At 41.6% G+C, this 23,965-nt stretch overlaps 1 protein-coding gene across 3 annotated transcripts; it reads right to left on the reverse strand.

Annotated features, from left to right (window-relative positions):
- Window positions 1-436: 436 nt before the first annotated feature.
- Window positions 437-23,661, reverse strand: UCHL5 (ubiquitin C-terminal hydrolase L5). Of its 3 annotated transcripts, XM_035121870.2 has the most exons (12): window positions 23,347-23,659; window positions 21,008-21,071; window positions 20,106-20,211; window positions 14,223-14,348; window positions 14,074-14,135; window positions 13,855-13,985; window positions 12,672-12,735; window positions 11,859-11,961; window positions 11,074-11,187; window positions 9,695-9,724; window positions 6,617-6,715; window positions 437-5,845 (listed from the first exon to the last, which is right to left on the reverse strand). In XM_035121870.2, the coding sequence occupies exons 1-12, from the start codon at window positions 23,426-23,428 to the stop codon at window positions 5,801-5,803; spliced, it is 1,026 nt and encodes a 341-aa protein (XP_034977761.1). In that variant the 5' UTR covers window positions 23,429-23,659; the 3' UTR covers window positions 437-5,800. The 3 variants fall into 3 exon arrangements, with proteins under 3 accessions (XP_034977761.1, XP_034977762.1, XP_060132653.1); XM_035121871.2 differs by lacking the exon at window positions 9,695-9,724 and having other exon boundaries at window positions 23,347-23,654; XM_060276670.1 differs by lacking the exons at window positions 437-5,845; window positions 6,617-6,715 and adding an exon at window positions 7,028-7,432 and having other exon boundaries at window positions 23,347-23,661.
- Between the last annotated feature and the right edge of the window lie 304 nt (window positions 23,662-23,965).

A 23,965-nucleotide genomic window follows, 5' to 3' on the forward strand; every position in this document is an offset into this window, starting at 1 on the left:
ATTCATGATGGCTGCTGTTTTTCTGATAACCACTGGCCTAGGCAGTCATAGTATGCAATAAATAATTGCAATAAACAGATAACTTCTCAAATAACCTTTTATAGCCCATCTCAGCAAGTGGCTGCCACCACATCTTGTGGCAGTGAGTTCCATAAATCAATACTCTCTGGCTCCCTGCCAATCAGTTGCAGTTTTATGACCCCCAGGGTCTAGGCTGATTCTCAACACAAATAATTTGGATCACTGCTGTTGTTTTAAGCTGGAAGCAGGCCAACAGCTCTGCTTCCAGCCTTCTAAAAAAATGTAAGCAATTGTTGGGAGGGAAGGGTTTTAATTAATTTTGTGTGTGAGGGAAAGGGTTAGATCCCCCCCCCTTGATCATGATTTCGGGAGCCGAAATGATGGGTTGACCTCTTGCATTTTGTTTCGGTGTGTGTTGTTTTTTTACATTTCTGCCTCTGTTTTTGCTTTTAGGCAAGGGGAAGAATGCCTTTGGGGTTCAGGTCCTTCATTTTAAAGGTGTCATAGAAATACTGCTGCTTTGAAGTTTGGCAAGCTGTATTTTACAAAATTGTTTATTATTTGTAGTGCCCTTTGTGATCACCCTCGAGGGCCTTTCCCACCACCCTTCTGGATTTCAGAAACTACAGAATAAATCCTGCTCAAGGATAAAGCAAGAAGCCTCTGGAGGGAAGAGTGCTATTGCACTCAGATCCTTCTTATAGGCTTCCAATGGGCCTTAAGATGCACCACTGGCCTAATCCAGGAGGCGCTTCTTATGTTCTTAAGAAAACACCCCCAGCAATGCTCCTTGGATATGCAACTACATGAACTCAGCTGTAGCTATTTGTGCAGAGATTTTAAAAAGTGAAGAGGCTGCAAGTTCAGCTGCTTTGTGGTAGGGCTTCTTCTTGCAGACTGGCAGGGCTATTGTAAACCTAAGATTGCAAACATCTCAAACAATGGCCCTGGAGCGCTTTTGCCAGTCTCCGTTGCCTAGGAGCCCTTCGTCTCCTTGGATGACACTGATCCTTCTCTTGTTGGAAAATGAAAATTTTTTTCCCTTTCCGCATTTACTCAAAAGCCCCTGTAGGAACGCTCAGGCTCCTGCCTGTCTTCAGGCCTTGCGTTTGGAGATGAAGTAATGGAAAATGAGATTCCCATGAGGCCAGGAGGCGATACGTGCAGAAACAAAAGGCTGCTGCCACATGAAAGCCACCGTTATCTCATGCAAACGGTTTTCTTCTCATTTCATAGGAAGATTCTATGAGGAAGGGCTGTGGCTCTTTGGCAGAGCATCTGTTGTGAATGCAGAAAGCCCAGGTTCAAATCCTGCCTGAAACCCTGCAGAGCCCCTGCCAGTCAGTATAGACAATACTAGATGGAATACCAACAGTATAAGGCAGCTTTCTGTGTTCTCCTGGTAAAAATAAAGGGGCTTCTGTAACTTCAGGATCAAAATATCACGTTGGGTGTCTTAAAGCTGCAAAACTAGTGCCTTAGGAACTTGAACTATTTTTACAACTGTACAGAGGCCAGCCTCCAAAGAATGAGAAATATTTCTGCTACCGCAGAGCAAATTCTTGTTTTCTTATCATACCCGCAAACCTGGGAATGAACAAAGTAACCTACAGTACAGGGTGCATGAAGGGAAATTCAGCAGAAATCACACCCCCTGCAACACGCTCTCTGTGCCTCTGCTACATCACACTGTGACTTTTGTTACCCTACTAACCAGTGCAGGGAAACTCACCATGAGAAAATACCAAAATGATGTAGGAGGAGGACTATTTGCCATAGGCATTTGCCATTTTTAGGAGCATCCCTGTGGTGGGTGGAACTTCTGTTCCTTCTCAAAATATGACTGGATGCTAATCAGGAGGATGCTAATCAATTTGTAACAAGAGGTTTTATTATTGCCTTAGGGACTCGTGGTTTTAAACTGGGAACAGACAGCAGTACTTAGGCACAAAGCATACATACATTTGCCCAACCTTTCCTCAAGCCTGGAGGTCCCTGCTGTTGGAATTTCTTTCTTCACCTAAACCATAACAAACAAGGGTTGGATGGCAAGAGGTTGGATGACCATCTGTCATGGATGCTTTAGCCAAGATAAAGGTAAAAAAGGTAAAGGTCCCCTGGACTGTTAAGTCCAGTCAAAGGCGGCTATGGGGTTGCGGCGCTCATTTCACTTTTCAGGCCGAGGGAGCCGGCGTTTATCCAGACAGCTTTCCGCGTAATGTGTCCAGCATGACTAAACCGCTTCTGGTGCAACAGGACATTGTGACGGAAACAAGAGCTCATGGAAATGCTGTTTACCTTCCCGCTCGTAAAATTCCCTAACAATGCATACACCCAACTTGCATGGCCCTTCCCTGCCCTCTGCTGAGGGAAATGGGTTGCAGATCAAATGTATGCAGTATCACTATGCCAAATGTTGCCATGGAGGCAGAGAAATGGGTGCCTCTGCTCCTCCATCTAACATTCCCAGGCAGCCTTTACTTCACAATTTTTGTTTTTTTAAAAAAGCAGCACAGGGAAGAACAGATATTAAATGATCAAATTTACACCAGCTTCAGTGTTGTTAACACGCAACACAGAGCTGTTTTCTGAAGTAATGCCCCATAGCGCAAGTTGCAGGATTTGGCTTATACAACTGTATTTGGTATGTAATTAAAAAGCTAAACCTACCGGGGGGGGGGGGGGAGGGAGAGGGGGAATGACTTATTAAGTAGCTTAAATAACCACAAGCAAGTGCCAGCAACATTCCTAATGAAGAAAAAAAAGTTAGATTACACAAGATAAAATGAAAAATGAAACCGCTTGGAATACTTAAAAAAAAAACCAAACCCTTTTGTTAAATGCTCCCAAGCAACAAGTATTGGATCATGTATCTTATTCTCCTTTTTATCAGAACTTGATCTTCATGTCCCTACACAAGGCAGACTTGCACCACTTGTAGCAACAGCTGTGCAGAAAGGCATAATGGCCCCCCTTCACACGCAGTAATCCAACTACCATTTTTCCGTGGTGTCAATCCATGCGAGGGGTGCATGGATATAGCGACCGCATGGGCAGCGCCAATTGCACAGGTCTTTCCTACCGGATCAGCATTCAGCTGGGCACACTTGCGTGAGCTTTCCATAGCCACTCTGGCACAGCCCACACGGCTATGATATTCAAACACACCTGCAAAAATGAACCCCTGGGAAGCACCTCTCATGCAGCGGCCATCAAATAAGATGTGGGAAAGGAATTAACACACATCAAAATCACAGGCGCGTAGTGGGCAGACAAGCCTCAAAACATCTAATTTCTGGGCAAGGAGTTTTAGTGTGAAGTAGCAACTGGACTCTTAGGAACGAGAGCATTTACATAGATCCGTTTCAGCTGTTTTGGGACGGGGAGAGTATGGGTTGCTCTGATGGGTTATTTATTCAGAAGCCAGACAGAGAGAGAGCACCTCTATTAGTTCTGCTGGTGCAGCAACTCTCAGCAGGGCTAACCTGGAGCTGCTCTTGAATGCTTCTAGACCACACAGCTAGGATAGACACACTGTTCTGCAGTCCTTGCTGGGGCATAGGCTTCGGATGTGGCACGGGGGGGGGACGACTTCTATTTGACACCAAAGGAATGGCATATAGATGCTTTTTTATCATCAATATGAAATGGGTGCAAAGGGGACAGGGACCAGAGACTTCCGATTCAGTATCACCAGCCTGTATACAGCGTCTCTATCTCTTCTTTCCATCATAAATCATGAAGAGTCATGGCTGAGTGTTGCCAGCATCTGTTTCGCATGCAAGAAGTTTCAAGTCCCTATCTGAAATGCAGGAGAACTGCTGTCAGTCAACAAGAGACAATATTGAGCTGGATGTGGAGGCAGGCTAACAAAATCCAGGCTTAATCCAGGCGAAGTACTGCTAATCAGCAGGACTGGGGCTCAACTCATTTGGGGTGGGGCGCTGCATCTCTCAAAGAGTGGGGGAAGTACTCAAAGAGTAACATCAGAGAGCTGAGGTGGTCAAAGGTGCTTTTATGCAGCTTAGATGTGCGCAGCAATTGCCTCCATTCCTGGCAAAGGTAGATTAGCTCTGGTCACAAGAATTAATTAATACATGAAGGCTGGATTGCTGTAACTTGATCTCTGTGGGACTGCCTTGTTCAGAGGTTTTGGCTGGTGCAAAGCAGAGAAGCCAAAGCTATGGCTAGTGCTTTTATTTTTTATCATGCAAACCCCAACATACTCTTTATTTGCAGTTCAAACTGCTGATCATCGCCTTTAATGCTTGAATGGCTTATGTCCAGGATACTTAAAAGGATCACCTCACAGATAAACCTGCTAAATCAGGTCTTTTAGGGAGACCATGTTCTGTATCCCACCTCTAGCAAGGATTTAGCCTGGTGTGTGTGTGTGTAAGAATAGGGCAAATGGTACAGTATTTGTGGTGTAATCACACAGCTTATGAACCTCCCCACCACCTGCCTTTCTGCCCAGTAGTGTTCTAACACCAGACGAAGGTGCTCTGTCTCTCTGTCTCAACTGGCATTTGTCCTGCAAGTCACTTTTTATACAACACAGGATAAAAATGGGAAACCAGCTGCTGCTGTTGCCTGTCCTCCCTGCCACACCATAGGACTGTTTCCAAAATGTTGGTGACAGTTACATTGAGCTTCCTAAACTATGAGACAGAAAGGCAACACAGAAATATTTTGGATACCTATCGTTCATTTTTTTGCCTTTCAGAGTGGTTGATTCAGCTGAAATGTCAATGTGTGCTCATGACAAAGCATGAATTTTTCACCCATTAAATACACCGCTAAACAAAAAGGTACTTTTTTTCTTCTAAAATCTTGAAGGATGAAAATAGAGCATTTGTTTAATTGGGAATATCAGGAAAAAATCTATACATGTGGTGATGTACACAAGTGCAGGGCAAGTTAAAAATTCTCCCTGAAATCGTACTAGATACAACCTCATCCTATGAGAAAACATCTCTGCAAATATCTTTTGCAACTTTGGTGTCACATAAATGGCTCAAGAGAAGGCAAGACTGCTTTCCTTGCAAAAATCGTATTACCCATGAACAGCAATACTACAAGGTACAAACATGTGCCAAAATAAAAATGGGAATTTATTATTATTTTTTCTACTAAAGCAATAAACTCTCAAGCTTATCCATTGGTCATTTTAAATGATTCTACCGTTCAATCTGTACTTTCAACTCTGTAAAAAATTTAGACACAACTCCATATAAACAAGAACACAGGGAGAGCCACTGAAAGATTCAGAGACCAGGACAGTTAGTGGTGATAAACAAAGAGAAGCCAACTTATTTTTTTTAAAAAAAACAAGTCAAGCTTTCTTCACATAACTATATATCCAATGCTTCACTGTGAGACAAGATATTTAAATATATTCATCATGGTAAAAAGATCTACATTACTTTCACAAATTTGGGTCTGTACAAATTGCAGCAGTATTTCCTGATTAAGTTATGAAGAATCAAGTCAGATATAACTGTTAAATACTGGAATTTGACGGAGACTCTAAAAACATTACCGAGCGGCAGTACATGCACATGATGCAAGGAAAAAGGGGAAAGATTTATAGACTCCGTGCGAATGGGACAGGACAAACTGTTACGATCAGTAAACGTGCGTCGGACAATTTTAAACTTTACAGTAAGTCTTGCAGGGTTACTTTCATGAAGATGAAGAAATTCAGAAGTACATTCCCCTCTCAAAACAAAACAAAAACCCTGGCCACCCACAAAAAGAAAGAAAAGGACACCAGTCTTCATTTGGCCTCTTGAACTTTCTTGGCATTCTGTTTTTCTTTTGCCTAGGAGGTAAAGTCAGACAGAGAAAGCATTCTGCAGTGTTAAAACAGCCCAGGTATTTTTTTTTCCTTCTGTAACTCAAAATACACAAAACTCTGCATTATCTCTTCGATCACTGAATACACAAGCAACTGCATTCTACAACTCAACAGATATAGTTTGATACAAACAGAACTTTGGAAACCGATATATAATCACTAATCAGTCCAGAAGAGCTCATAACATTTACTGTCAAGTAGATGTACATAGGATTAAAACTCAGTATCTATCAGCGTGCAAATCCTACTCATTGTACATCTAGAGCACATGGGAAGAACATGTGCAAGGCAATTTCAGAACAAGAATCTAAATCAGGTCAGCTGAATCACCAAACAGTTTAATAGCCCTGCAGGGGACAGGCTGAGTGTGTTACTTTATTCATTAAACGTGCTTGGAATTAGGCCACATTGGCAAATCAATGCTACAACTGGAACCAGAGCACTGAGGAAATAGCAAAATGCCATGAAGTCAAGATAATCAGAATAGATGCTACAGAAACTGAAACTTAGTTTGCTAGGGGTTTAGTGAGAAATACAAGAGTGAGAAAGAGTGCTATCTAGGTGTATGTGCTTCAGATACTCTCTTCTCTAAACAAAAAAGTCTACAGGTTTCACGATTCTGCTTCTATTGATTACTTTGACATTTCCCACTAATGTTCAGGTGTGTGCTGCACAACACATACACACAAACAACCTGCCTAATAAGTTATTTGAGGCTGAGAGTACAACACTTACCTTTTCTACAAGTGGGATTAGCTGCTGGTGTTCTGCTAAAGTCTTTAACAATTCCATAATGAATGGCAGGTAGTTATGTTTTCTTCTAATGTTTTCAATCTACAAGCATAGGTGAGACATTAAAGAAATTAGCAGTAAATCCCATCATGTGCACACACCGCAAAGCAAGGTTTCCACCTCATTACATTAGCAAATACATACAATAAACTTTGTCAATAAGCATTTGAGCAAAATCACTATCTCCCTTGTGTAAGTCCTTTATTATATTTTGGAGAGGGGAGAGAGAAAAGAGACAAATTTTGGCTGGGGGATGCAACGCACTGCTGGTGCTGATTATGGAATAACTGGTGCAGACTGCTTTTTATTTTCTGTGCCAGCTTAAATGCGATTGTTTTCTCAAGCATTTGGGGGGTTATTATTTTTCAGTTGAGGGTTGATTTATGCAGCCTACCTGTAGTTTTTAAAAACTTGCATGGCTTTTTTTTTTTTAAAAAAAAATCTGCTTAATTATTATTGTTGTGCTCTTAAATGTAACTTCAACCTGAGATGAAAAGCAAGTTAGAAATGTTTTAAAAGCAAAATCAGTTTCTCTACCACTCCTGGGTTGTGCAGGAGTAAAAATTTCCAGTTGCTGTAAAGTAGACGCTTTTTGAGGCTTCCAGCCTGAATAAAACTTGCATGGACAAGATTTGGAATGTAAGTGTTTCAAGAGGCAAGATAAAGGTTTCTATAGTTCACCAGTTCTCCAAATTCTGTCATTTTCCTTTCTTCAGAAGGAAGTCACTATTGAAATTATGCAGTCATTACGGTAGTTGTCTACAAAAAGCAGACAGGAAATAAATTTAGATAGTCTAACTTCATGGATAATAATGGGAAGCTCAATGTGCATGCCAAGTCATTAAGTATTTGCTGTTATGGCCCATAACTCACAGCATTATTCTCTTAATACAAGAGAGCCACAATAAAAATTGGAATAATTCAATTGCTAAAATGTTATCCTAACAGAAGAAAAGAAGCATGCGTTTAAAAACTCTGCGTTTATGAAAATCGTGAGATTTAACCCAAACAAAATGAAGATTTACAGATTTTTATAATTATTTTAATTGCATCAACCTTTTTGCAAGTACCCAACAGCTAATTTGGGAAAAAATGTATTAGGTTCAGATTATGGTCTCAGTATAAAAAAAACCAAAACATCGGTGGGTGGGTGTGTTCAATGTTAGCCCTACTTGGAGTAGATTCACCAACGTTAATAAACATGGCCAACTTAGGCTCAATAAATTCTAAGTAGGACTTAACTGAACACAATCCCGGGTTAAACTACTACCGGTATGCATGCTTACATGGGTGCAGGTTCCACAGAAGTCAGTAACACTTATATCCAAGTAAATATTCTAGGATAGAGATGAAAGACAGGAAACTGTGGGGGTCAGGGAAAACTATCATAAAAAGGAATGTACCACTAATGTCAGACCAAAGTTTAGAACAGCCAAACAGAAAGCCCTAGTGCAATCTTGTGTATGTCTACTGAGAAGTTCTACTGAGTTCAGTGGAGCTTATGCCCATGTAAAGGACTGCAGCTTCGGATGTTATATATAGACAGCCACACTGGCATGATGTGCCCTCGTGGGATGTTAGTTAGCCTGCAGAAAACCACAGCTTCTGATGTCAGAACAGATCTGAACCAGGGATAGACAATATCATTAGTGAAAGAATATTACAGTGGTACCTTGGGGTTACAGGTGCTTCAGGTTACAGACTCCGGTAACCCAGAGATAGTACCTCGGGTTAAGAACTTTGCTTCAGGATGAGAACAGAAATCGCGCGGCAGCAGCGGGAGGCCCCATTAGCTAAAGTGGTACCTCAGGTTAAGAACAGTTTCAGGTTAAGAATGGACCTCCAGAACGAATTAAGTTCTTGCCCTGAGGTACCACTGTACGATGAATCTTCACCGGTTTTGTCCTTTTAAATAATAAATGGCTGTGCAGGTATGTTTGAAGGAGTGATGGTGCTGCATTCAACAAGCTAAGAAGCCCAAGGGTAAATTAGGAGTTTTCTGCCACATATGTTTCAAACACCATAATGGGATTTACTTCAATCATTCCAACAAGGCTCTTAAGGTAATCTAGCTGGCAAATTAAGTCAATTATCATTAGTCTGTATAAAAGCCTGCAACTTGTAGTGCTTTGGACAATGAAAGAAGTCTGTGCCGAGTAAGCCTTTGATGCATCACTATGGTAAAAATGTATCTGAACAAAGCAGAAAATATGCGGCCCTCAAGGTCTTTCTGGCAGCCCTCAGCAACATTTGACACCTCCCCGCCCCAGCCCTTGTGCTGCCTTCCCATAGCTGGCTAAGCGAGGCACTGGGCTTTGGGAAGGAGGCCTGAGGGCTCTAGGACCTTGCCAGAGCCTTCTGCCTCCTTCTTAAAGCTCACTGCCTTGCTTATCAGGGTTTGGGAAGGCAGCACAAGAGCTGTGTGTTTATGTGTGTCAAATTTTGGCCTCTGTACGGCGTGCCAAGGGAGTGTGAGGCTCGCAGGTTCCGTGTTGAAGTACTCCCGTGGTCCACTTGGTATGAAAAGTTGGGCCGCCCTGATCTCAGAAATCCACATACTATGCTATGCAACATTACAATCACACTAAGAAGCAAACTGTAACGGAAGCAGCACAAAAAAAAATTAGATCAGAGTAACCAGTTTAACCTGCAAATAATTGTTCCTGCAAGCAGTCCTCTGCACGAGCAGTGTTAATGTCGGATTACGAAGCTTCCCCCTTCCATTCCATGAACGTGAAATAACGGGAAATTATGTTCCTATTAATGGAACAAGAGCTACACATCTTCCAACTTGAGTACCTCTTAAAGTGTCCAGTTATCTGTGGGAGCCAAACGGCTGCACAAATGTCTGTGCCAGTTTATGTAACAAGCCACAGAACAGAGACTGCAGAGCAAGTTGCCGGGGTGTGGGGTGGGGTGTGTCTTTTATTAGAAAGATCAAATGTTAAAAATTACAAAGTGATCTGAAACAAAGGAGGAGTTTTAAACAGGAACTAGAATTAGGATTACAAGCCATCTGACCTTGTTGGAGGGATCAGGTTGCACAGCCCCCTAGAATCAAGGTAGAAAAGAAATTTCAACAAGGCATGGGGGTGGCGGGGATAAAAACCAGCCATGAAATTATAAAGAACTTAAGAGTGAAAGTCCTCTTTCCATCTCCAGTATCCTCAGACCCCGTGGGTCCCTTTGAAGGCAGGACACTGGCGACGCAGACCAAACTTGCCATTCAATAACTGGAGGTAAATTTGAAAAGGGTCAGTTCAGGTCAGACACTAAGGCACTGAACAGTATCCCAAGGCCCTCAGAACCTCTCTTGCTTTCAAAAGGAATGCTCATACTTTACAGTTCACATTATTATTATTTTGCACTGAATCATAGAATTGTAGAGTTGGAAGGGACCCTCAAGAATCATTTAGTCCAATGCAGGAATCTCAACTAAAGCAACCAGACAGATGACCATCCAACCTTTGCTTAAAAAATGCTTGGGCTTTGTGTAAAAGGATTGCATAACTGCTTTGCAATGTGAAAGAAGCATAAATGAAATGCCTCTCCTTTACAAAATGTGGATTATTAATTTAGTTCTCCAAGATGCGTTGTTGTTTTTTCTTCTTTTCCTGCTTGCTTTCTTCTAACCAGTTATTTGATAGGCTCTATTAGTCAATGGCTCTGACTGTCATCAACTCTGGTTCCGCCTGCTATTGGTCTTCCTGCCTTCTGCCCTCTCAGTCCCAGCAGCCACCAGAAACTACTGATTACTTCTGAAATGTTTGACATCTGAGATCACAAGCCGCCTCTCTTCCTGTTTAATCCAGTGATTTTCAAAACTGGGGAGCCTCAGAAGCTGACCATGAGCCCCTCAAGGTGAAAGTAAGTAATGATGGGGAAACATCCCTGAAAGAAAGCATGCCCATCGCTACCCATCTGCCCCCATAATGCAGCCACAGTATACTTTTAGATATGTGAGAACTAACAGGACTGGGGCCAGCTGCCCAAGTAAGCTGATTATGCTTCTTGTCACCTCAGGAACTCTCAGGGCTTCCTTAACGGACAAGTCAGTGTGCAAAGGGATTCCCAGAAGAAGCAAGCCTGAAACCACTCCTCGGGGCAACACACATTTATTTAGAATAAGCTGTTTTCTACTCTTCTGTTTCCAGAGGCAGCTAGCCAGCCCTCAACCCTGCACACAAAAGCTCATTAGTTTTTTGCTCTGAGCACCAGATGAAGAACCAATTATTTGAAAAGGCATCGTGTGTTGACATTTCTTCACCAGCTTGTGTCACATTCTGTGGGACCAACACAGCCATGGAGTATAATGTTTCTCCATTTCTTTCAGCTCAGAAACCACATGGTTAGCACCCCCCCCCCTTTTAAAAACCATTCTGAGCATGCACAACACATACCTTGTATCTTTTCAATTTTTGGTTTTCTTCATCAATTAACAGCTGATATTTTGCAACTTCTGACTGAATAGAACTTAGTATATTACTACTCTGGTCTGTATCCATGGGCTCTTCCTATTGGGAAAAATAATTTATTAACTTGCATGCTAGTATTTCTAGCACAATGCCATCCAGTCAAGATTCATAGAGATAAAATATCATACAGCGGACAAAGAACCAAAGCTTGCCTCACTAGTCTCATTTGCATGTATCTCCAGTGCAAATTAGCATGCAAAGTTTTATTCTGTCTTGCACTGTTTAAAAGTGTTTGCTAAAGTAATTTTATTTGCTAGTACCATTTGCTTGCCCCTTGATAAAAGAGATCAGAAATCATAAAAAGCTGGAAGAAATGTGGGATAATTTAAGCTTGCTTCGTCTCTGTTGCCTCCACCTCCGTGTGTCTGCATATCCTGCAATTGCTTTCATGCCTACCTCTACAACACCCATGCATACTGGCTTAAAAAAAGTTAGAGAGCTGGGGTTTTCAGGCTATGTACAGAAGTCTAGATGCTGTACAGTTGTTCAGAAAGGAAAAGGAGGTGGTATTGCCCAACTTTTTCTTTTTGAAATTAAAAACCACACTTTTATTCCTCTCTTACATGATACTCTGAGTTGATTCCTGTTGTGATTTATTAGCTGCTTAGCTTCAGGAATGCTGCAACACCAGGTGCTCCCAGGGCAATTTACTAACTAAGGCTTACGATGCAACCAAGTTATCGAAACAACCTATTTGATTAGCAGAATACCTCAGCAAGTTGTCTCTGCAACTCTGCAATTTTCTGTTCATATATCATTTTTCTGTCAGATACAATTGCCATCAAGTTAAACCTTATTTCGCCTTCACTGTACCTACAAAATAAAAACAGAGTTGTCACATACTGCCCCCACTGCATCAGGTGTCTCATAGCTATTGATAACCTTTGGACACTTCTGCATTAAGAATAAAGCCAACTAAACATTGCCCACTGATTAACAATGGCAAATGCAGTGACCAGCAAGAGATGTGGAGAGTGATAACACTCTGTTCTCTCATTATGCACTGATTTTAACATATGTGTCAAGTTAAGAATATTGCAAGACGATTCCAGTTACCCTGCGAACACAGTTTAACTATATTTGTAAGCAAATTTTGCCAATTTACAGCCAGGTATTTTGATTTCTCTACAGGACAGTCTAATCAAGTTTAATCTGAGTGGGGGAGAAAACAGTATTGTATGGGGCACAGAAATTATCAACGGTCATTCCTAGGCTGAATGTCAGCAGCGGACAATCTCAGAAATGCTACTAATGCTGCTGTCCTGGTCCCTGTTTCTGGCACCCCCATGAGTCCTGGAAGGCCACTGCTATAACTGCTCAAATAAAAGATGAGCCTTCTCAGTAAAACCATGAAGAGGAAACAATTCCCCCCCCCAAAAAAAATCCCGATCTTTTGGAGGCTGACAAATGGGTAGGGGGGGGGAAAGGCCAAGCTGGAATTGCTCCAGCCAGCAATCTAAAAGTTCAAGTCTAAAAACAGTTAATTCCAGTTTCACCATGAAAACAGTTAATTATATGTTTACTTTTGTATTCGTTTTTCTATGACGGGCCTTACAGCACTGATCCAGTCATCTTGATTGCATACTCCTAAATGGGAAATACACAAGAAGTACAAGTTAATTTTCCTGCAAGTTACGAGTTTGTAGAACTGTAAGCTTCAGATACACAATACCTGCTGACGAAGTCAAACTTTTTTTTTTACTATCTAGCCAAGAAGAAGAAGAGTTTGGATTTGATATCCCGCTTTATCACTACCCAAAGGAGCCTCAAAGCGGCTAATGTTCTGCCCCACAACAAACACTATGTGAGGTGAGTGGGGCTGAGAGACTTCAGAGAAGGGTAACTAGCCCAAGGTCACCCAGCAGCTGCATGTGGAGGAGCAGAGACTCGAACCCGGTCCCACATATTACGAGTCTACCGCTCTTAACCACGACTACACCACACTGGCTAGCCAAGATACATTTGTTACAAAGAGTGTAGCCAGACTTGATGCAGATCAAGAGTTGACTATTGGGTTGTTTTTATTTTGATTATGTATTTTGTGGTTTTATATTTTGATTTTATTCTGTGAACCGCCCCGAGACCCCTGTGTATAGGGTGGTATATAAATTCAATAAATAAATAAATAATAATAACAAATAAATAAAATGTCTGCTGAGGTTGTTTTGGTTCATTGAGGAGAACACATTTCTTGATCGTAGGCAGCTCCTATAAATCTGAGGGGAAGTATACTGATTTTAAACTAATATTTAGATTCCAGGGATGCTGTATAATCACGTATATCATTTCTTAAACAATAAAATCACACTTTTAGCTTACCTGAATTAAGGAATTAATAGAGTAAGATAACTGCATTTAAATTATAAATACTACTGAGATCAGCAATGTGGTTCTAACATTGGAAATACATTGGTTTGATATTGTGAATTTGGTAGGGATGTCTTTATGGAAAGGAAGACTCTGTAACAAAAGGTTTTACAGGATACCACCCCACCTCATGTACAGTGTGAATGGCATAATAGGAGTCTACTTAGCTATCTTAGCGTTTTTCCCAACACCCAATTTGACAGGTAGTTCAGGCTCAAGTCCACCAGCTGGTCCTGTCTTCTACCCTTGCTACCATATGTATTTTGTATACACCTGGTATACACCTGGTATACATTGACATTCAGGCAGGAAATTATACAGGTGAAATGAGAGTGTTACCTAAATCTATTGGGCCTTCTCTTAGACCATCCAGTTCATATAATCTTCCATGTACAGGAACATAGCTGACAAAGTGAAAAGCATCTTCTTCTTTTGCCGTCGACTTTGCATCAAACTCAAACATTTGTTGTCTAAAGGTTAAATTAAGAGACAAACGTGGATGTTAAATCAAAAGCATCTCTGGAAACTGTATCCGAAAGGCTTCAGATTTCTTGTTACCTGGCAAAACTGTTGTGGACTTGTCGAATCACTTCAGAGTTACTTAATGCCAGGCCCTTCATCTAAAATTAAAATGAGACATTCGTTCAACTAACGACTCAGGATTAAGATGCTTTAAAAAAAATAGAGAATAGAATAATTGGACGTACTGCTGCATCAAAGCTTTGTGAAAATTCTTTAAATTCCGACAGCGTTTCTCCTAAATGGACATCTTGATGGGTGCAGTTTAATAGCACACTTACTATAGCCTGAGTTGCACAGGCGTTATTTATTACCTGTTAAAAAAGAAACAAAGTGAAAATTCAGAAATAATTGAATACAAGACAAATTATAAAATGAGTTATAATAGCCTCAAGTTTACCCACTATGGCCATTGGGTTTGATCCAGGCTACCTGGGGTGAAACTCAGCTTATGGAACAATCTGTTGGAGGAAGAGTGGGAAGTGATTTTCATCAATTCCTCCTGCAGTTTCCAAAACGTTTCTCTGGCAGTGAACTCCCTGGAAGGTGGGCAAAGACTGGACTATGTTTTAACTTTAAAGTAAGAGCCCCATCTTCTACATCGGTATGCTCCCAACCCCATTTCCACTGCAGGAAGGTGAATGCCTTTGACACCCAATGACTTATTTTGCAGCTTTGTTTACAGAAACAAATTAAACCTTTTTTATTGCCCTGACACTGAAATATGTGAGTTACAGGCTCAAGGACAGTAGGAGTTAGTTAAATTGGGTGGGGTTTTTTTAGACGAGGTACCCCATTTTTATAAATGAAAGAAACTAATAACTTGTGAGCATCTAGATAGGCATTCCTAGCTTGAATTTTCCTCTTACATTTTGTTTAATAATGATTAATGCTTTTTGGAGATTAACAGCAGCAAGGGAATAAAGGAGGTCTTTCCCACTTTTTACACAAAAAGGTAACTTATAGCAGAATCATGTGTATGTCAACTCAGAAATAAGCATTACTGAGTTAACTTGGACTTTACTCCCAGGCAAATGGGTCAATGATTGAAGCCGTAAGGAGAAAGTAGTATAATCACAAGAAGCAGAAGTGAAGTTTTAAATGGACAAAGTAACCAAGGTAGCATCTGAATGGTCATCAATGGAACAACCATGAGAAAATATCTGTAGTCCTTTTAAAAAAAATACTACCAAGAAAAATAAAGAACTTAAGATGCTGATGCCTAAATGATATGAACATTTTCAACATACAGAGGTGAGACTGATATACTCTTAATTACGAAAGAAGGCGGACAAGCTGAATGACAGCAAGTCAGATCTGAGAAGGTTTATAGTTGAGAAGCTGATGCACACTAAGAGGTTGGCTTTCCATAAAGCAGTGTTTCCCAACCAGTGTGCCTCCAGATGTTTTGGGACTACAACTCCCATCATCCCTAGCTAGCAAGACCAGTGGTCAGGAATGATGGGAGTTGTAGTCCCAAAACATCTGGAGGCACACTGGTTGGGAAACACTGCCATAAAGTATCTTTCTGATCAGATATCTGTCACACTTAGAACACCTGAGTTTTTCTGTTTAAAAAAGCTTTCTCATGTACACTAGTAAATTAAAATAAGAAGCTATTCAAACGAAGTTAAAAATAGCAAAGTTAAAAAAAGCTATTTTGATTAATCTGATTAGACCCTCCCAACCCATTGTACTGTCGTTTTATGATTAACAGTACACTGAAAAAACACTACAGTACTAATCTTCTCTGACACAATAGCAAAGCTAGGAATTTAGAGTTAAGGCAGAAATTGCACCCTTACCTCACCTTATTGTGCCTAGGTATCCTAGCTCATATAGGGTGATCCAGAGTTCTCAGGCCCCAAAATATAGGACCGTATCATATCTAGGCATAACAAGGAGGCCAAATTTTACAAGTGTGCATATGAAGCTGGCCACATTGACAAACATGCAGACTAACTTTATCGTGAGATTATCCAAGAAAGGCTCAAGAGCTGCAATCTCTATTAACAGGCCATCAATTTTATTTCATTTGTTTCATCACCAATCTGGACGTTATTACAGAAATTACTTGATTATCACATAAACATTTTTTTTAAAGCACGTTTATATAAATTGCTTTTTATAAGATTCTCTATGAAATTCAAATGGACTTTTTTAATGGAGGGAAGTTTAGTGGGAGATGAAAAGCTTATCTACAGTGTTAGAACACAAGTTTAATTGGCTACAGCACTATGGTCTAACAACTTTTGTGCTGAACAATAAACACTGGTACCTGCCTTATACTACCAGACCTGTCTACACTGACCAGCAGCAGCTCAATAGTGTTTCATACAGGGGCAGTGGATAAAACAAGACATCCAAGTATTAAACTGTTCACAGCATGCCCAAATAGCATGTCAATTGTTTCCAGGAGATAAGGCAAATGGCAGTTAGAACCAGAAAGATTGCAGCAGGGTTGAATTTAAAGCATTAAAATGCTAAGGATCACTGGTGCCTAATCTGAAACAGTCAGGTATTCAGACTAAATCGTCAATGCAATTTTAGAGACAAAAAAGCTTTTCATAAATGTATATGTCATTGTGAACTACCCTAAGGGCCAATGACAGGCTGAAATATCCAATAAAAGATTAGAAATATTCATGTTAGTAAAAAAATTAGTAGCAGAACACTCCCCCCCCCCCAAGATTAACCCAGGGAACCCAAAACCAAACGTATTTAAAACAACTTAAATACACTCTCATCAGAAATATGAAACAGAATTCAACCTATGAAATTATGAATGTGAGAGCACTTCGTTTTTATATAACACCTTTCAAAAATTTGTCTGTAAAGGTTGATTGATTGGTTTCAAAATTTAGATGAGATCAAGCAGTATGAATGCAAAAACCTATTGCATGGACACCTACTCCTGTAGAAATCCCCTTTACAGCATTATTTTGGTGCCATCAAGTGTCAGTTCTCTGAACTGCTAGCCTACGAGTATTTCCCCACAACATCCTTCAAAATACAGTACAAGAATTGACATACAGTGGTACCTCTACTTACAAATTAAATGTGTTCCGAACACACATTTGTAAGTTGAAAAAAATTGTAAATCGAATCCCATAGGAATGCATTGGGAGAAAAAATTCGTAAGTCGAAGCAACCCTATCTAAAAATTCGTAAGTAGAAAAAAATCCTATCTAAACAGCATCCAAGATGGCAGATGGAGCTCCATTCGTAGATAGAAACATTCGTAAGTCGAGTCATTCGTAAGTAGAGGTACCACTGTAGTAGTTCACTGGAAGGCACTGTCTTCCAAGAATAATGCCTACCATTTTATCTTCAAGACCCAGCAAATGCAAAATCCCTACTAAATAAAGTTAGCTCTAATCTAAGTCACTTTTGAGCTTGCATTTTTCATTCCTAAATTAAATATATGAAGTGGCTTCTCTCTCTCTCTCTCTCTCTCTCTCTCTCTCTCTCTCTCTCTCTCTCTCTGTAATGAGATTTTCTAAAGCAGGGATACTCAACATACTAGGATTAAAAAAAGGAGGGGAATTGGAGTACAAGTGGTCAGAAGAGGAAGTAAGCTCAGAAACTGAGATTTATTTTAGTATGACTAAATAAAAAGGTAAAGCTAAAGGACCCCTGACAGTTAAGTCCAGTCGCAAACGACTCTGGGGTTGCGGTGCTTATCTCGCTTTACTGGCCGAGGGAGCTGACGTTTGTCCGCAGACAGTTTTTCCGGGTCATGTGGCCAGCATGACTAAGCCGCTACTGGCGAAACCAGAGCAGCGCACGGAAACGCCGTTTATCTTCCCGCCAGAACGGTACATATTTATCTACTTGCACTTTGGCATGCTTTCGAACTGCTAGGTTGGCAGAAGCTGGGACCCAGCAACGGGAGCTCACCCCATCGCAGGTATTCGAACCACCGACCTTCCGATCGGCAAGCCCTAGGCTCAGTGGTTTAGACCACAGCGCCATAGAACATATCAAATACACATTTTCTTTCATGAACTCTCACCACAATGCCAGGTTTTTGGAAACTGAACTTTTCAAAATTCTTGTTTCTTACACTTCCCGCCCAAAAGACATTTGCATAGAACTGACTTCATGCAAGGACTTCCACTTGGCTCTGAAAGTCCTCCCCTCTCCAAAAAAATATTTTCTAGGGGTCCCCACCACTGGAGCAGAATTGCAGGAGGGGCTGCAGAGCAAAAGGAAAGGAATAGGAAGTTCTACTGCCAAGTGGCATTCCTTGTTATAGTTTTATATGATGTAATTTTACCAGTCACACAATTAAACTGGAAAGGAGCAACTGGAAAGTTGCTATTCCACCAACTATTTGTACAAGGGTAAAAATCCCGTGAACTCCACCCCCCACCTCACCAAGATGTTGTTGGACTCTGATCAGTCCCAGGCAGCCTGGTTAATGTTGAGGAAGGAGCTGGGCTATGGGTTCCCCATTCCTGAAGCAGTATGATACACATGCAGACAAGAACAATAGAATGGTTGGGAGATGGTCCCCTCTTCTACGACAGATGATAGGGTTGCTGGTGGAAGGTCCCAATGATTTTACCTATCAGAATTCCATGCTACCATAAAATATTCCAAGATAGAACACTACTGCCTTATACATCACTTTACTTTGGAATTTAAAAATAAATATATTTTCCCCAAGGGAAAATTGGATTTTCCCATCATGGAAATGGCTTTTAAGCTCTCCGCCTTGCTTATGGGGCTCTGATAATGTCTTGTGTGGGCTCTGGAGGCAAGGATCTCACATTGCCGTCCAATATCCCAGTAAGCAAGGCAGAGAACTTAAAAGCTGCCAGTAGAACCCTGCATAATAAGAGCTTCTAAGCTCTCTGCCTTGCTTACTGAAACCCTTTTGTGGGCTCTGGAGGCCTTCACAAGATCTCACGCCAGCTCTGGAAGGTAAGATTCCCTGCGGGGAACTGATTCCAGGGGGTTGTTTTGACAATAAGCCATTTTGGCTTTATGCGCTACTCTCAGAATACAACCCCTGTGCAAAACACGACCCTATTGTAATGTTAACAGACATCAATAGGTCAATCTCAACTTTCTGGGGGGAAAGAATTGTCCCTCCCCATCAGAGTGGTTTTTCAAGATTTGAGACCTAACCACAATGTATGAACTCACTAAACTCATCACAGCACCAGAAAGAAATTTATAGCAAAACAAGTTTACTGGAAAATGGGCAAGTTATATCTTATTTTGGATTGAGAATGTAGGGTATGCTCTAAAGCCATGCTCATTATTTACTTTGGTTGAAAGTTTTTTTTAAAAAAAAATGTGAATTCATTTATCTTTCATCATATATACATGCATACGTGTGTGTCTGTTTACTGCTCTTTTGTGTAACAAATGTTTATAATGATGATATTGTCCTGTCTGCAATTTAAGATACGGTAGAAGGCCTGCTTCAGTGTCCATCATCAAAGGCAATCAGGCTGGTCAACACTCAAATTAGAGCCTTCTCTGCAATGGCCCTGAAATTATGACACACAATCCTGACAGAGATCAGGCAGCCCCCATATTTAATGTGGGATAATCAGTTTAATAGTAAACTGGAATATTGTTGAGCTACTGTTGTTTTATGCTGATCCTATCAGTGCTGTTGATTGTTGTTTAAATGTTTTATGATTGTGGAACTGCATTTTAAAATGCTGTAATGCTGCTTTGTGAGGAATATCCTCAAAGTGGAAACTAAGTTTCCCAATGTTTGCTAAGATTCCCTTACAGCAGAATCCTTTGCATGCTTACTCAGAACTGCCAGAGATATATGAGATTCACTTCTAAGCAAGTCTGCAAAATTTGCAGCCCATGAATTATTCCTGACCTGACTTGTAAAAGGCAAGTGTCGCATCTTTGGAAATATTAAATTTGAATGCACATAAAACAAAGTTGTTTTGCCCATTATAATTTTTATTATTCACTGAACAACCTGTTCTGCCAGACTGCCTTACTTTTTAGACTATGTCACAATGTTTCAGAGTTGTATTATTTTCGCTTGCAGCATTAGGAGGTGTCACAGAGAATATTTTAACTTACTATACCTGTTTAGCAAAAAATATAGTCTCTAATCTGGAGTCCTGAACAACAGAGCCAGCTGGCTCTTCTCCTGGTTGCCACTTGAACAGAAAAATTAATCCATGAACTGGCCTACATAAAAAGGGACACACAAAAAACAAGCAAGAAAACCCAGTAAAGCATTATCACAACATGTCTGAAGTTAACACACTAAACATCCTTCCTGGAAACAAATTCAATAAAACTAACTGAACATACACATAGTTTTTTAAACGGCTACACCTGCACAATAAGGCGTTAAATTTAGCTTGGTAAGCCCCACTGTGCCTGAGGTAGGTATGTGCTGGTGCATGCTGCCCAAGTGCTGACATGTAACTCTTCTCTTCAATCAAACAAACATGTGAATAAAGCATGACAGAGATCGCTTAGCATGATGTCTGAACCCGAGGCGGAGGTTTGTTTTGTTGTTACAAGCCACAATATCAACTCAGGCTTAAGCCATAACTGGTTGATGGTTTAACAACCAAGGGTAAAAAAAACACACAACCACTATCGTACATATCCCTGTTGTCGTTCCCTTGCGTGCAAGAAGCAAGTGTTTCTGCTTTGTGTGCAGTATGATCTGCTAAACCAGATGTGGCTTAGTACTGAATATGAACACAGAAAATTATTACTTTTAACCCAACCGACACTTAAAAGCTTAGGACAGTAACTGCCCTGGGTCAGCAGGAAAAGAAATGAATGCCTTTCCAAAAAAATTCCAAGATGCTGCTCCCAGCTCCCTACATTGTTCACTCTAATGTATGAATGGAACACACAACCCTGTAAGTGTGCACTATTATACCTGACTGTCACTTTATGACGAGCATTGCAGATAACTCAAGCCCACATTGCCTAAATGTATTACAATATTCTAGTTAAAACTTACTTTAATTTCTCAAAGTTCTCTGGCTCCAAACTCCATATTTCCTCTACTTGCGCGCCTCTGCAACCTGTAGTAGCAGAGATAATTATTGTAATTATTTCTGCTTAGAAAGTTTGCTTTAAAGAAAAAAGAAAAAGAAAAACCTGATTTAATTTAAAACCTGGTTTAATTTAGGCTTAGAAAGGTATTCCAATATATATATGCTTCAGGAAGAAAATGTGTAATGAAAGAACTGGCACAGGTGAACAATCTGCAATAGGAATGCTTTGAAGCAGAAATTATTTTTAATGAATGTGTGCAGAACTCAAGAGATAAGACCTTGTGTACTTGTCAGCATGTTTAATGACTCACCTTCCCCAGTGCAAAAAAAGAATAATAGCAAGCTACATTACATCTACCAGATACTATAGAACAGGCATCCCCAAACTGCGGCTCTCCAGATGTTTTGGCCTACAGCTCCCATGATCCCTAGCTAACAGGACCAGTGGTCAGGGATGATGGGAATTGTAGTCCAAAACATCTGGAGGGCCGAAGTTTGGGGATGCCTGCTGTAGAATGATAACAAAGCAACTTTATTATCATTACTGTATTTGGTAGTCTCGAGTAGCTACTTTCTTTAGCCTCAAATCAAAGTAAACAATAAAGACAGATTAAGATTAGACAGATGGACAGTAACTTGTCTAAAGTGGTCCATTCAGGACCACTTCACGCATCAAATTGCAAAAGATGCAACAAAGTGTAAATTCAGTAAGGAGACACCAACCAACTCCAGCTCCTATCAAACACATTTCTATGAAACATGTTTGTAAATGCCCACTTGAGATCAGTAGTGAGAAATCTCTGGCTTGTGGGTTAACTAGGCCCACAATGTCTCCATGTGGCCAAGCCATACTCCCCTGCCCTACAACTGACATAATACACAATATCATGTTTGGGGCAGAGAAATACGTAACTGGGTCAATTTATGTCAACATTGTGTTAAATGCACACACACAAGCCACCAACACAATTAAAAGGAGTTTGCAAATACAGGAACACATACAGGGCAGTGGCTGGCTACAACTCTTTCAAACACAAAGCTTGACGGCAAATAAAATAAATAGCCCTTAAAAAGGGACCCCTGACCATTAGGTCCAGTCGTGACCGACTCTGGGGTTGCGTGCTCATCTCGCATTATTGGCCGAGGGAGCAACATACAAAACCAGAAACCGGAATAATGGTATGAAGCAGTTCTACACAAGCTCTTGAATCCAGGCTCAGCCCAAGTCCAATGCCATAGAAGGCATCCATTAGCATATATATAGACATATGAATTGGGCCAAGTGCAAGTACATCAGGGTGTGACTTTGCTAGTATTTCCAACCAGCCATGCTAGTTTGGGAACTGAGCTTGTTCTCTCCTGCTCTGGAGGGGTAGGACCTGAACCAAAGATTTCAAGTTACAAGAGTGAACTTTATGGCAGTAACAGACGCCCTCGGGAGGTTGTGGACCCCTCCTTCATTGGAGGTTTTTAAGGAGAGGTTGGATGACCACCTGTCACGGATGCTTTAACTAAGATCAGGGGTGCCAACTTGAATAAAACACTGGGGAGCCCCAGGTATGCCCCACCACACATAAGGGACCACAAGACGCGGCACATGCACACCTTTGTATGGCAATGCCCATCAACTTTAAGGGGGAGGCCTGGACCCCTCAAATATTTTATAGGAGGGGAGGGGGTTGAAGGGACCTCGGCCCCTAGAAGTTGGCTCCTACGGTTGAGATTCCTGCATTGCAGGGGCTACAAGGAGATGATGCTTCGTTTCCAGGAGTCTATAAAATAGCTGGGCAGAATGACAACGCAAAAGCATGCAAGCCTTTCCTGTACTTCATTCAGGGCCAGATTTAGGTTTGATGAGGCCCCAAGCTATGGCCAGTTGTCCTTTGTCAAAAACAAATAGTCGCTGTTTTTAGGGAGCAGGCTAGCAGGCTTACATCATAGGAGCCTACACAACACAAAACACTGTTGCTGTATGTAGGTTTTATTTTATTTGTTTTTAATCTTATATTTTGGAAATGTACACAGTTCCCCCGCTATGAATTTTTTTGGGGCCCGAAAATCCTGCTTTCCACCGGATGGGAAAGGCGCTCTGCACACGCCTCGGAGGCACCGTAGTGAGGACTCCTAAACACAATGAGAGGAAGCTGGCTTTCCCAACTAAGGCGCTCTGCACATGACAAGAGACTACATTTCCTCCCACAAATACAGGGAGCTGGGAAAATCCTATCCCCCCACTCCCCGGTGGCAAGGCGCCGCCTGGCCCACCCGCCTCCCCCAGAAGTGGTCCGCCGCCAAGCCTCACCGAAGCCCTTGATGAGCTCCGTGAAGACGCCCGGGTCGCTCTCCATGAGGCACCACTCGCCGGCGCTGCCTCCTCCCGCCATGGCGCTGGAGCGGCCGCAACTGCCTTCTCCCCCGGGAGAGTCCCGTTCGCTCTTGCTCCGTCCGCCTGACGCGACAACCCTTTCCTACTATTATTATTACTACAAAATTATCTCTCTCTCTCTCTCTCCTCACGCCGCCCTCGAACGCCCGCAAAGCAGCGCACGCGCCGGTCCTTTCCCGGCAACCTCTGCGGCAGAGCCGCTTCGACGTCCGTCGCCCAGGCAAGTGTCTCCTTCGTCTCTATGGTGAAAGGGGAAGGATTAAAAAAAAGAGTTGAGGAGGAAAGCCAACCACCGAGATTATAGAAGACCGCTGCTGCGCACGCGCTCACGAAGGTTTGGCTGCAGGGAGAGTCACGTGAAAAAGGGGACCCGTTCGTTCTAGCCTCGCGTCTCTATCGTTCCCCATGCCCCGTGTCCATGCATTTGGGTTTCGCGATCGATTCGGCCGGCGACCGGAAGTCCCTCTGCGCGTGCGTGCGTAGGAATCTGCCACTTACCGAACAAGGGGCAGTAGGCGTTTGTCGCTAGTTCGTG

Source organism: Zootoca vivipara, chromosome 7 (assembly GCF_963506605.1).
Source record: "Zootoca vivipara chromosome 7, rZooViv1.1, whole genome shotgun sequence".
Classification (NCBI taxonomy): Eukaryota; Metazoa; Chordata; class Lepidosauria; order Squamata; family Lacertidae; genus Zootoca; species Zootoca vivipara.